General features: G+C 37.6%; 1 protein-coding gene across 3 annotated transcripts in view; it reads left to right on the top strand.

Moving 5' to 3' along the window:
* The window catches only part of LOC107720964 (E3 ubiquitin-protein ligase rififylin-like), a 21,182-nt gene extending 6,871 nt beyond the window's left edge, over window positions 1-14,311 (top strand). For 2 of the 3 annotated variants that reach the window (XM_016528802.1, XM_016528803.1), the window contains exons 3-7: window positions 4,709-5,080; window positions 8,512-8,577; window positions 12,388-12,598; window positions 12,882-12,905; window positions 13,711-14,311. In XM_016528802.1, coding sequence (XP_016384288.1) covers window positions 4,709-5,080; window positions 8,512-8,577; window positions 12,388-12,598; window positions 12,882-12,905; window positions 13,711-13,892 — 855 coding nt within the window. In that variant the 3' untranslated portion in view covers window positions 13,893-14,311. The remainder of the gene's footprint in view (window positions 1-4,708; window positions 5,081-8,511; window positions 8,578-12,387; window positions 12,599-12,881; window positions 12,906-13,710) is intronic. The other variant, XM_016528805.1, reaches the window with a different exon arrangement.
* The last annotated feature ends 448 nt before the right edge of the window (window positions 14,312-14,759 follow it).

The following is a 14,759-nucleotide window of genomic DNA, read 5'->3' as shown; positions in this document are numbered from 1 at the left end:
AGTGTTAAAGGGTCAAGTTTTTTTTTTTTTTATAAATAGAAAGAAAACAAGTAGAATAGAAATAGAATAGCGAGTGCTAGAGTTACTGGGTCAAATGAAGATTGACGAGATGTGTCTTTAGCCGTTTCTTGAATATGGCTAAGGACTCAGCTGCTAGGATTGAGTTGGGCAGGCTGCATTTTTGTTTTGACTCTTTGGGATGGCACAATAATGCGTTGTTCACTTGCAGAACGCAAGCTTCTAGAGGGTAAGTAAGTCTGAAGTAATGTATTTAGGTAAAGGGGTGCAAAGCCAGTGATGGTTTTGTAGGCAAACATTAATGCCTTGAATTTTATGCGAGCAGCTACTGGTAGCCAGTGCAAATTGATGAACAGAGGCGTGACATGCATTCTTTTTGGCTTGTTAAAGACAAATCTTGTAACTGTTTGATGAAAAATAAGAACTCATTCTTATTCAGATTCAGATAAGAATTCAGATAAGCTATCAGGAATTATTTGACTGTTTGATTCATAGTATCTCACCTAAATGTTTGATCATGCACTGCATTTTTGTTTTGACTCTTTGGGATGGCACAATAATGCGTTGTTCACTTGCAGAACGCAAGCTTCTAGAGGGCACATAAGTCTGAAGTAATGTATTTAGGTAAAGGGGTGCAAAGCCAGTGATGGTTTTGTAGGCAAACATTAATGCCTTGAATTTTATGCGAGCAGCTACTGGTAGCCAGTGCAAATTGATGAACAGAGGTGTGACATGCATTCTTTTTGGCTTGTTAAAGACAAATCTTGTAACTGTTTGATGAAAAATAAGAACAATTCAGATAAGCTATCAGGAATTATTTGACTGTTTGATTCATAGTTTAAGTATTTCAAATGGATCACATAAACATACAATGTTTTTGATTGTCTTAGTAGGTTACAAAATTTCAGTGAAATTGTATTGTATTTGTCCAAAAAGATTTAAACCATTCTTTAAAGTATCTTCTTTTAGGTTCCACAGAACAACAAGAAGGTAAACGATGACATAATGTTCATTTTCAGATGAACTTTTATTCTGTTAGCACACATAAATTGCGCTGATTGTATAACGTGTGAAACTCTATTTGTAATCAAATTTGAAGTTGAACCCAATTGCAACACACCGAAACAAGCCTCGACATTCATGTGAACAGGTCTTAAGACTATTCTAGATGTTCACATGTGAAGGTTCACAGTTATTCAGGTCAGAATGTCTAGTTGAGTTTATTCCAGTTCTAACTGGCCGTGCTGCTTCAGATCATAAGGCTGTGCTCAAGTCGTTTCACTGGAGATTCCCCCGTGTTTAATGTTATTAAAAACCACAAACTGTCTTAACCTGCTGAGAACCTTATGCAGGTGAATTAGACTTTGCTAGACACACAAAATATCCTACACCTTGTGAGCTGCTTACTAAGGCAGCATTTTAAAGCACTAAAGGGGCCTTTCTGACCTGAATAGAGTTCCAAACAGAAGACAACCAGAGAGAACTCTAAAAGTCCATTACTTTCTTTTGATATTTTGAATAAACTTATCTGCTAAATGTAAAATTAAGCTGCACTTTAAATTCTGCCAAATATGGGATCAGATATGCATTATTGGTAATGTATATTGCACTTATTGGAGCCTCCTAATTTGCTGCTTATTAATAGTTAGTAAGGTAGTTGTTAAACTTAGGTATTGGGTAGGATTAGAATGGATGTAGAATATGGTCATGTAGAATATGTGCTTTATAAGTACTAATAAACTGTCAATATGTTAATAATAGGCACTCTAATACGCAACTAGTTAATAGTGAGAATTGGTCTCGATACTTAAGTGTTACCCATCATCCTCATGTCACTGACAGATGAAGGAAAGGGCTTGAGCTACAGTTTATAGCCACCTTTATTAACTTTATAGCTGCCATACATCCTCTGTTTGACAAGTTGAATGAGTGACTGGAATCATTGTGTGAGCATCCTCATCCAGCGTTAATTATCCAGAATGCACTTTGTAAACCGGCTCGAATGACAGTATGATGATGCATATCGATGTCACAGCCATTGTACCACTTCTTTACTGTAGTGCATTGTCACGCCACGTTCATGGCATTCCTGCACACACACCTTACGTAAGAGTAGAGTAACATTGGGATCTGGTTTCCTGAACTGATTTGTTTGAAGATATGGGATTGGAAGGTTTTGATGTTTGAATGCAAGCTGTTAGTAGACTTACTAGTGGGTAGGACATCTACAAAGCGCATCCAGTATTGTTATCTGAATAGAGCTCAGTAGTGACCACCCAGTTTTTTTTCAGCAGCTTATTCTTACGTCAATAATACGCATTTAAAAAAAAAAAAAAGTTTCCAAGCCTTGAACCAAACCAGCTAGTTCCATTATTAATCAGTATTACAACAACTGATTTGAAAACTACTCATCCCATGACGCATTATAAGCCGTTAACCAAACCAAGCAGCTATAGGTGAATCACAGCAACATTACAAACTTTGATTTAAAGCTAAAAAAACGTATTTCAAAATTGTACAAAAAGATGACGGTTCAACACTGTGTTCTTAATGGCTTTAATGAGGGAAAGAACTACAGTCCCATGAAGCATTGCAATAAAAACCAATGGATAAATATAAAACTATTTATTTAATGATGTTAATTATGCATTTAGAAACAATATATTTTAGGTTTGTTCTAATATATGCATATATATACACAAACATTTAAGTAGTTTGAGACTTGAGAGCATAAGACTGACTCTGTCATTCGCAGTGCTTCATGGGAGTGAGTGGAGGCTTTCATTTAATTTGCAGAATCATGGGCAATGTAGTTTTCAGTGGCAATATTAAAGGGGTCATATGATGCTGCTAAAAAGAACATTTTGTGTATTTGGTGTAATGAAATGTGTTTATGTGGTTTAAAGTTAAAAAAACACATTATTTTCCACATACTGTACATTATTGTTTCTCCTCTATGCCCCGCCTTTTTGAAACGCGTCGATTTTTACAAAGCTCAGCGGCATTATGCTAATATTTCCACATAGTGAGGTAGATATGTGGGGGTGTGTTAGAACGAGCCGTTTTAGGTAGGTGTGGCTGACTCTTAACTTTTATAAAGAATATCTCTTTGGATTTGAGACTTTAGTCTTTGCAACTTTACAGATCTTCTTTATGCACCAAGAGCTTGTAACACTCCAAAGAGAAAGGAACAATTGAAATCGCATCATATGACCCCTTTAAATAATGTAGTCTCATGGCTTCAACAAAAGCATTTACCATTGATTAACAACCTTGAAGATCACAGTAAGTTTGTCTTTAAAAGTTTATACTGTAGGTGATCATTAAAAATCAATTCCCCTATTGTTGAGAAAATGAATGGCATTTTTTTTTTTTTCCAGAACCAGTTTCCAGTTTCACTCTGTTTGAGTATTTCACTTTAAAATTCTTGGTGGTGTAATGCTTCACCAGTAATTTGGTAATGCAAAGAGTTTCCTATAAATGAAGCTGGAATTGCATTGATGTGTTGCTTCTACAGAAACGTCTACCAGGCTTAGACCTCAGAAAATATTTCACCTACGTAAAGGCTGTGACACACCAAACCAACATGAAAGAACTGGTGGCAAAAACCATGAAAACTAGGCCGACTGATGCTTAGCGACAGCAAAAGTTTGGCCGACTTGTGTCATGGCCTTAAAGGTGCAGTAAGAGATTTGAGAACAGAAACGCTGTTCAAAGTGGATCGAACCGAGCACCAAAACACGCTTGTAACCAATCACAAGTAAGGGGCGTGTTCACACGTGACTGGGGAGGTGCTTGTTGTATCCACCTTTTTCCTACTGCATTTAAATTGTGGGAGGCAATTCCGGTTTGGGGAAGTTCCACTCAAAATGACTTTCAAATCATAAGATTGCGCTAAAAAAATAATCCTCATCTGTCATTTTGACTGAATGGGCTGTAAATTTTCATTTATTCTCTGTTTTCAGAAGTTAGTAGAATAAAATTGTGTTTGGTATATTAATGTGGCATGATATAACAACAATATCTAGCCTATAGAATAGCTCTTTTCAGCCCGCTGCATTATTTTCCTCCTGATTATTTTCATGTTTCCTTTGTATTCTGCTTTAAGTAAATGAAAAAAGACAACATACACAGTGCATTTGTGGTCTGCTCTTCCGATTTAATTTACGATATAAACCATGAATGAAATTCCTTGGAATGCACTAAGAATCTTTCATTTTTCTCCCCAAATCCTCACGTCTCTTTCCAGGTTGGTTTTCACATCTGAATATTGAATGAGAATGAATGATTTTGGGGTGCATTTATTTTACAGGAATGTGGATTTCAGGCAGTAAAGTAGTAGTGAGTGGAAGGAAATGAGATTACGTGCAGTCAATTACTGAATGGCATCGTGACTTCCACAACACTAGACTTGAGTTCTGTTGTGTTAATATTTCCTGAAGAAACTTCCCAGACTCCTTTGGCATTATCCAGTGCAGCTCATTGTTTATCAGACATAATGTCATGACCAGAGGATGTGCTTAGAATGATGCAATAGAGCGTAGCTTTTGACCCAGTTCTTACACCCTGTAAATGTCCTTGTCAATTGCAAAATGCAATGTTCTTAATGGTGTTAAACACAAGTAAGATTAGACATTGTGTTCCAGTCTAAACCTGGCTTTAAAACTCACCCTCTCATTTTTCATTGCAGCACGTTTGCATGGACTGCAAGAAAAGCTACTGTAGCCACTGCTTCACTCCACAGGACCTCCAGCCATGGCTGTGCCACACCTGCCAGCGTTTCCGGGGCATCCTGTTCGAGCGAGCCGAGCTGATGAAGCTCAAGGTAAAGGATCTGAGAGACTACCTCCACCTGCACGAGATCCCCACGCAGATGTGCCGCGAGAAGGAGGAGCTGGTCGAGCTGGTTCTCGGCCAGCAGACGCCTACATCTGACACGCACATTCCTCCACCCCCAGTGACCACCCAGGAACCTAACACTCCAATCATAACCGTGAGCCCATCGACGGACAATGGCACAACAGAACTGGGGCCTCAGACTCAAGCAACAGAAGATGGACAGGTAAAAAAAAAAAAAACTCTCCTTCTTGCTAGGGATGTAACGATTCACTCAACTCACGATTCGATTCGATTCACGAATGATTTGACTTCAGTTTTGTGAAACTATACATAAAAATATCTGCATGAAACAGAAACAGCAGATGAGCTGAATGAGACGCAGATTCACTCTCTGCCAGCAGGTGGCGCTTAAAGCGTTTCCGCTGTAAACAAAGAAGCGCTGCACATATGAACTAGATGCAAGATGAAAAGAAAAAATACCATCTAAACTTTTCTAAAGACAGTAAGTTCCCCTCAGACATGCATTCATATAAACTCCTACACCTAAATGAATCGCGATTTGTTTAGCATCTCAACCGATTTGAATCGTCACATATTTAAATCGATTTTCAACCGGCTCGCGGTTAATCGTTACATCCCTACTTCTTGCACTATTGGTCAGAGGTTAGGAAAACTTATATTTTTTATGTATATTTTTGAAAGAAGCCACTTATTTAATGAAAAACACTGTAAAAACAGTAATATTGTGAAATATTATTACAATTTAAAATAACCATCCCCATGTGAATTAGTGCTGTCAGTCGATTAAAAAAACTAAACAAATTAATCGCACAAAATTTTTCTGAAATGAACCACGATTTCAGTCTTCAAATGAATGTAGAAATAACATAAAGATAGTATATGCTTAGTATTTAATGGCATCTTTTTTATGACTGAAGGCGAGTCATAAAAATTCCTCTAGGAAGTTCTTTTTTCCTAATATTTAACCATTGACTATAGCCATTCAACATTACTATAATTGAGAGCTATCAATTTTAACATTTATTAGACTTTTAAAAATGACAGCTTCCAATTTAAGTGAACTTAAAACAACCTTCACATAAACCCGTTTATTATAAATGCCATATTTGCCTGTGTCCTTTAGCAAGTAGGAAATGTACAGAAATTGAATAAAGTTATCCAACACTAAATTGTGAATTAAATATAGATGAATACTTAATGCTACAAAAGTTATTGATTTCATTTTTTATTTCTTTTGTTCTTTGATTAACAGACGTCACAGCAGCTGGTTAGGTTATTTGGCTGCTATTACTTTAAGAGCTGCCACTGCTGAACGTGATGTGTATCTGACATGCGTGCTCGTAATTTCACTTGCGCTTTAATGATTTATGAAATTTAAGAAATGATACAGGCTACAGCGCACGCCGCCGTATTTGTGCGTGCAATTGAAGAGCACATGCTACGAGCACAGTATAACGACTGACAGGACAGAAAAATTTATTTTTACTGACATAATGTCCTGACAACATCTCATCTGACTGCAGTTCACTGTTGTTCTAATGAAGCTCCTCGTCACCTGTTCTGTTTTCCGTGCTCGTTTGACTTGTGCCTGGCACTGAAGCAAAGTGGAGTGCACGTCTAAAAAGTCTCCTGTTTGATGTTTTTGTAAAGATGTTCTGCCTCTAAAAAAACGCCATTCTTGTCAAGAAAAAAAGAGACAGAAGCTGTGAGTGGGGTGGCCAAACCTAGCTCCGCCCCTGCGTTAACTGCGTTAAATATTTTTAATGCACTTATGAACTTTAATATGCATTATACAGAGGCAAGATGAAAAGAAAAAATACCATCTAAACTTTTCTAAAGACAGTAAGTTCCCCTCAGACATGCATTCATATAAACTCCTGCCCCTAAATGAATCGCGATTTGTTTAGCATCTCAACCGATTTGAATCGTCACATATTTAAATCGATTTTCAACCGGCTCGCGGTTAATCGTTACATCCCTACTTCTTGCACTATTGGTCAGAGGTTAGGAAAACTTATATTTTTTATGTATATTTTTGAAAGAAGCCACTTATTTAATGAAAAACACTGTAAAAACAGTAATATTGTGAAATATTATTACAATTTAAAATAACCATCCCCATGTGAATTAGTGCTGTCAGTCGATTAAAAAAACTAAACAAATTAATCGCACAAAATTTTTCTGAAATGAACCACGATTTCAGTCTTCAAATGAATGTAGAAATAACATAAAGATAGTATATGCTTAGTATTTAATGGCATCTTTTTTATGACTGAAGGCGAGTCATAAAAATTCCTCTAGGAAGTTCTTTTTTCCTAATATTTAACCATTGACTATAGCCATTCAACATTACTATAATTGAGAGCTATCAATTTTAACATTTATTAGACTTTTAAAAATGACAGCTTCCAATTTAAGTGAACTTAAAACAACCTTCACATAAACCCGTTTATTATAAATGCCATATTTGCCTGTGTCCTTTAGCAAGTAGGAAATGTACAGAAATTGAATAAAGTTATCCAACACTAAATTGTGAATTAAATATAGATGAATACTTAATGCTACAAAAGTTATTGATTTCATTTTTTATTTCTTTTGTTCTTTGATTAACAGACGTCACAGCAGCTGGTTAGGTTATTTGGCTGCTATTACTTTAAGAGCTGCCACTGCTGAACGTGATGTGTATCTGACATGCGTGCTCGTAATTTCACTTGCGCTTTAATGATTTATGAAATTTAAGAAATGATACAGGCTACAGCGCACGCCGCCGTATTTGTGCGTGCAATTGAAGAGCACATGCTACGAGCACAGTATAACGACTGACAGGACAGAAAAATTTATTTTTACTGACATAATGTCCTGACAACATCTCATCTGACTGCAGTTCACTGTTGTTCTAATGAAGCTCCTCGTCACCTGTTCTGTTTTCCGTGCTCGTTTGACTTGTGCCTGGCACTGAAGCAAAGTGGAGTGCACGTCTAAAAAGTCTCCTGTTTGATGTTTTTGTAAAGATGTTCTGCCTCTAAAAAAACGCCATTCTTGTCAAGAAAAAAAGAGACAGAAGCTGTGAGTGGGGTGGCCAAACCTAGCTCCGCCCCTGCGTTAACTGCGTTAAATATTTTTAATGCCTTTAAAGTGGAAAAATTAATCGTCTGTGTTAACACTAATTTTGACAGCACTAATGTGAATATATTGTAAAATGTAATTTATTCCTGTGATCAAAGCTGAATTTTCAGCATCATTACTCCAGTCTTCAGTGTCACATGATACTTCAGAAATCATTCTAATATGCTGATCTGATCAAGAAACATTTTTTATTATTACCAAATCTTGAAAACAGTTTTTGCTGCTCAATATTTTTTGGGAAACCATTCATCTGTTTTTGAATCTGTTTTTGAATTGAATTTTAAAATTCATCTATGCACACAGCCGCTTGCATGTGCTTCACTTCTGGGTTTGGTTCACACAGCACGTTAAAGCACAGCTTTAAAATGACTTGTGTGACTCACTTTTGACACAGACTGTCTCTTAAGAACACTTAGGAGTGTGCAAAATATCTGTTGTAACTTAAAGTGAGTTAGATAGGGAGCACAGCTGTGTTAAACTGTGTTGGCTGTGACCTTTGACCCTTAGAGCTTGGCTGAGGCGACAGCTGAAAGCGAGATGGACGCTGAGCTGCAGGTGGAGCAGGAGTTGCAGGTACCTCCTGAAACTCCTCACCTCTCCTCCTCTTCTTGCTGCTGCGCTGTCTGGGGCGTTAAATGGGGCAGAGGACAGAACAGTGACCTGTCGCACTTCAGAATGCCTAGGAATCTCTCTCTCATTCTTCTGCAATGAAAAGATGATTTATGCCGTTGTCAGCAGAGTCAGTTTAAAGAATGTCTTCTGCTTCCATGTGGGTTCTGTGAGCGTGGGAAAAAGCTTGGCTGCAGGCTGGGATGAATCACTGCTTCTTTGAAAGTCTGTTTTACTCTTTTCACATCTTAAAGTGATAGTTCATGCATAAATGAAGACTCTGTCAAGATTCTGTCAACTAGGTAAAGATCGGGATTAATCCATTCCCAGTGAATGAAGCCATTGAGACCAGTTTTGTGATTCAGATCAACTGATCTTTCACATATGGGGTGAAAAGTACTAGTGTGAAAAGTCACAATAAATGGAAGTAGCAACAAATCTTGTGACGAATAATGGATTATCGGGGGGAAAAAGGGTCTGAGATTTGATTCTACCCATCGATGAGGGTGTTGCACTTAAAACTGAATGTGTGCTTGCAGTCGATTGTTGGGGTCTGGACTAAATGATTGGAGGAAGTCAAGTCACGTTTATTTCTATAGCGCTTTATACAATACAGATTGTTTCAGTGCAGCTCTAGTCAGTTCAGGTTGATTCCATTCAGTTCAACAAATATGTAAAGTTGATCAGTTATGAAACAGTCAATTCAGCTGTAAAGCAGCTCTACAGAACACAATAGTGTCATTCAGCTCAAGTCAGTTCAAGTTTTATTCTTATGCTGTCAAATCAATAATGATACTGAATATTAAAGAGTCTTTTAAACCCCAGCTAAGCGAGCCAAAGGCGACAGTGGCTAGGAACCAAAACTCCATCAGGTGAAAGAAATGTAGAAAGAAAGAAAAAAAAAAAAACCTTGAGGAAAAACCAGCATCAGTCGGAGGACCGGTTCTCCTCTGGCCTGGATGAATGAATACGGTGTGATTTATGAGTCTAGACTGCATCACAAGTCAATTAGTGGATTGATATTCAACATTTTCACGTCCAGATGCCTTCTTCTTGCATATGTCACCAGAGAGGAGTCTGTCATTTTCACCAGAAGATTGAGTTAACGTCGTTTTGATTAAACATTATGAAGTCCAAAAAAAAAGATAACATGCGTTTACTAAATAAATAAGGTGGATTTTCATTTCTTTGGCTGGTGGATGGGCTCTTTTGACCGTGTGTTTTAATTGTTTTGGCTTAGTGTTGGGCGATATGCTCCATAGTCAACCTGTGAAATCGCCGATATACGAATGCTAATTTATTTAATTATTTACTTAGTTTCATAGCTGGAGAGTGAAAAGCTTGGCTGCAGGCTGGGATGAATCACTGCTTCTTTGAAAGTCTGTTTTACTCTTTTCACATCTTAAAGTGATAGTTCATGCATAAATGAAGACTCTGTCAAGATTCTGTCAACTAGGTAAAGATCGGGATTAATCCATTCCCAGTGAATGAAGCCATTGAGACCAGTTTTGTGATTCAGATCAACTGATCTTTCACATATGGGGTGAAAAGTACTAGTGTGAAAAGTCACAATAAATGGAAGTAGCAACAAATCTTGTGACGAATAATGGATTATCGGGGGGAAAAAGGGTCTGAGATTTGATTCTACCCATCGATGAGGGTGTTGCACTTAAAACTGAATGTGTGCTTGCAGTCGATTGTTGGGGTCTGGACTAAATGATTGGAGGAAGTCAAGTCACGTTTATTTCTATAGCGCTTTATACAATACAGATTGTTTCAGTGCAGCTCTAGTCAGTTCAGGTTGATTCCATTCAGTTCAACAAATATGTAAAGTTGATCAGTTATGAAACAGTCAATTCAGCTGTAAAGCAGCTCTACAGAACACAATAGTGTCATTCAGCTCAAGTCAGTTCAAGTTTTATTCTTATGCTGTCAAATCAATAATGATACTGAATATTAAAGAGTCTTTTAAACCCCAGCTAAGCGAGCCAAAGGCGACAGTGGCTAGGAACCAAAACTCCATCAGGTGAAAGAAATGTAGAAAGAAAGAAAAAAAAAAAAACCTTGAGGAAAAACCAGCATCAGTCGGAGGACCGGTTCTCCTCTGGCCTGGATGAATGAATACGGTGTGATTTATGAGTCTAGACTGCATCACAAGTCAATTAGTGGATTGATATTCAACATTTTCACGTCCAGATGCCTTCTTCTTGCATATGTCACCAGAGAGGAGTCTGTCATTTTCACCAGAAGATTGAGTTAACGTCGTTTTGATTAAACATTATGAAGTCCAAAAAAAAAGATAACATGCGTTTACTAAATAAATAAGGTGGATTTTCATTTCTTTGGCTGGTGGATGGGCTCTTTTGACCGTGTGTTTTAATTGTTTTGGCTTAGTGTTGGGCGATATGCTCCATAGTCAACCTGTGAAATCGCCGATATACGAATGCTAATTTATTTAATTATTTACTTAGTTTCATAGCTGGAGAGTGAACCAACTCCAGGAACTCCAACTGCCTGTATTTGTATTTATCAAGATCACAATTTAATAAAATCATTGTAATTAATTATAATGCTTACCATTCCTGCTATTCAAACAGCAGCTACAGAAAACGAGCAAAGAACATTTACATTATCAAATAACATCATCACTGACTTCAGTCTAGTGCGAGTTTATGCACTTTAAAAAACACTCCCGTTATAATCAGTGAAGCTATCTCCTGTACTTGCATTGCACGTACATCTGCGTCGTTTATGATGAGAGAATTCGCGAGAGAGCAGAATTCAATCAGAGATCGCATGCAATAAACAACAAAACTCCACCGTTTCAGTGATTTTCACCACTGTTTCTGTTACGTGAATGCCTCTGATTGGTCATTGCATTCATAAGCTCAACAGAATCGTTTGTGATTGGTTATAGCGTGCAACATTGTAAAAAAAGCATAAAAAGAAATATGATGGGACAAATAAGCCCTAATATTAATTGGACAATAATAATAATAGGCTTGATATCGTCAAAGGCATCAGCCACATGTGATATCTCTGACTATCGACGATACACAATACTATCGTCTATCTGCACAACCCTAATGTGGCTCCCCTTGTTCTTTCATTCCTGAATTTGATGTACAGTCTCTCTGTTGGTCAAATACGGATGCTCTGTCTTTCAATGCTACATTAAGAAAGATAAGCGCAACATTTACCGTGTGGTGGAAGGCCAGTGTTATGACACATAATACTTCTCATTATCATCATAAAAAGCCTGAAGTTTAGAGGTAATCTAAACAAGACCTTTAAACCATGATGTTAATGAACACTGCATGTTATCTGTACCCTAGCATTAGCATATAATGTTGACATAATAGCAGGATGTGGAGTTACACACTGTCCTCACACTGCCTTTCATTAATCGATTAATCTGTGTGTGTTTTCTAATCTCCTTCTGCATCTATCTTGGCATGTCACATCTTTCTGTTCATAGTGTCAGTTTGTGTTATGTCGGCCAAACTTGACAGCAAAACTAATTTGGCTTTTTGCTCATCTCTGGATTGCTTTGTGGTTGCGGGTTAAAACCTGTTTCTAAATCAGCAAAAGTGAAAGTAAAATGACACACTTTCATTTTCTAGCATTTGTCCTTGATTTGGCAGATTCTTGTTCTCTGAAGTCGGCTTTCACTCTCAGTGGAGGGATGTTTGCATGCATTTGGGACGCCAAGAGATCATTTACCTCTCAGGCCTAGATAAACAGATGTTTGCATGCTGTCTTTCTCTGTGTCAGTCTTCAGACTCTGAGGAAGTGCTGGCTCCGGGGCGACGGGCGTCTCTCTCTGACCTCCGATCAGTGGAGGACATTGAGGCTCTGAGTGTCCGGCAGTTGAAGGAGATTCTCGCCAGGAACTTCGTCGACTATAAGGGCTGCTGTGAGAAATGGGAGCTGATGGAGAGAGTCACGCGTCTGTACCACGACCAGAAGGACCTGCAGAACATGGGTAAAGAGATTGGTGTGATCAGATGCATCAGCATGAGAATGAGGGCTCAGTTTGTACAGTGTTGAGTGTTCAGCTCAGCACTGTCACAGTGATGTGTTATTTTTTTATAGTTTGGTTTGCGCTGTTTTTTCCAGTGTGACCTGTAGGTTTGGCATATTTTTAAAGGGTAGTGTGGTATTGCAGTTAGTGGCCTGGGCAAACATGACCACATTTTCTAAAGTATGCCTAAATATATAATGTATCATTTCTGTTCATTAACATGGACTGTATTTCATTTTTACAGTGTCTAATGCCACAGAAGGCACAGGTGAGTTTATTTCTTATGACCTCATTTAATATTTTAAGTGTTCATTTAATTTGTCAAGTTTTATGTCCATTTTACTGTGAAGCTATGAATAATTTAATCAGTCAGCAATGCACATAATTGGTAAGCCTGCAGGTGGAATTCATGAATATGTACAGTATGTGTCAAATTCATAGAAATTAATAGAAATATAATTGGTTTTCATGTTGGTTACGAAAAACTTTAATACCATTTTCAACAACAATTTCAACCACTTTTGACCTAAAATGTTTATATGGTGTGACCATAAAAATTAATAACATTTTTTTTCTACACCTTAAATACAATCTCAATCATTTTCAAAAGGTTTATACATTTTATATTTTGTCCCCAAATAATATTTTGGGAGTTTTACCATGTGACATTTTACAACTTGCTCTATCAGGTCAAATTATCTGACACTATGTGTCAAGGTCAATAAATAATATGACTTTCTTTCCTGCAAGTTGGTTGCACGACATGACTTTAAAAACTAACCCTAACCGATTTTTTTTAAGTAATAATAATAAAAAAATTATGCCTAGCTACGTTTTTTTCTTCATTATGAGAAGAGGACAGTTGTACCACATTGACATTTTGACTTAACCCATCCAAAAAATATCAAAACTCATAAAAAAAAAATTAAGATGCTTTTAAGTGAATGTTATAAATTGCATTTTTAATGTCCTGACCAAAATGTCATGATATTCACACACGTGCACTCTTTAGTTTCTTTTCATACTGATTGTTATTCTTCTAAGTTTGTGATGACTTCTTGTTTTCTTTATAGACGCCGGACCTGGGACGGCCGTGGAGGAGAACCTGTGTAAGATCTGTATGGACTCGCCCATTGACTGTGTTCTTTTGGAGTGCGGACACATGGTCACATGCACAAAGTGCGGCAAGCGCATGAACGAGTGTCCGATCTGCCGGCAGTACGTGGTGCGGGCAGTGCACGTGTTCAGATCCTGAACAACTGGATCCATTTTCCATTCACAACTCACCTCTATCTCACAGTCCTTCCCTCCAGCAACGGATACTGTAGAAAACTGTCAGGTGGCCTTTAATTCTCACACAATTATCTTGCGGCACTTTAAACGAATGTGCAGATCTCTGAGCAATAACTGTACTGGATTCAGTTTTCAGATTTCATTCTTCAAGTAACTTCAAAGTGTGCCTTCTGGATGTTTTAAAGAGGAAGCTTTATTTTTGATCATGGGATTGTGTCACATGTTAGTTGACACAAATCAATGCAACATAAATGCCTGTTTCTGCCATTTCCCACATTAGTAAACAATGAAAGAATCGTATGATCGCACACAGACAGCATCTTCTGAAAGCATGTAAGTGCCTCGCAATGCACTGTCCCGGTGCTTCTCACACACCTGTTTAAATTTTTTTTTTAACGATCCTTTCTTTTTAAACCCCAAATACTGGATCTCGGGTTTATTCTACCACCACCATCCAGACTGACACTGTGAAATGTACAGGAATAAACAGGAATGAGACTTGTCACACAAGTCTGGTCAGATCTTAAGTCTGTTGATTCATCTCACATGAGCGAATGCAAATAGTCTAAATTGCTGACATTTATGTGTGAGACGGACAAATGTGTGGAAAAGAGTCACATTGGATCCAACTGATCCTCATTACAGCCTTGTCCAACTTCTCACAACAATCTCACGAAACCTGTCCCAATCAAAATCGTGAGGAAAACGACTGTCAAGAAAATGTTTTAATGCAGAAAAACCTGAATGATCCAACAAATGAACTTCAGTTTCTTTATCCAAAATGTTTTTATTTTTCGGTGTGAAATATACGTAGCCCCACACATGGTAT

This window comes from Sinocyclocheilus rhinocerous, unplaced genomic scaffold (assembly GCF_001515625.1).
Source record: "Sinocyclocheilus rhinocerous isolate Xijiao unplaced genomic scaffold, SAMN03320098_v1.1 scaffold2256, whole genome shotgun sequence".
Classification (NCBI taxonomy): Eukaryota; Metazoa; Chordata; class Actinopteri; order Cypriniformes; family Cyprinidae; genus Sinocyclocheilus; species Sinocyclocheilus rhinocerous.
This window is presented reverse-complemented; position numbering and strand designations above follow the sequence as displayed.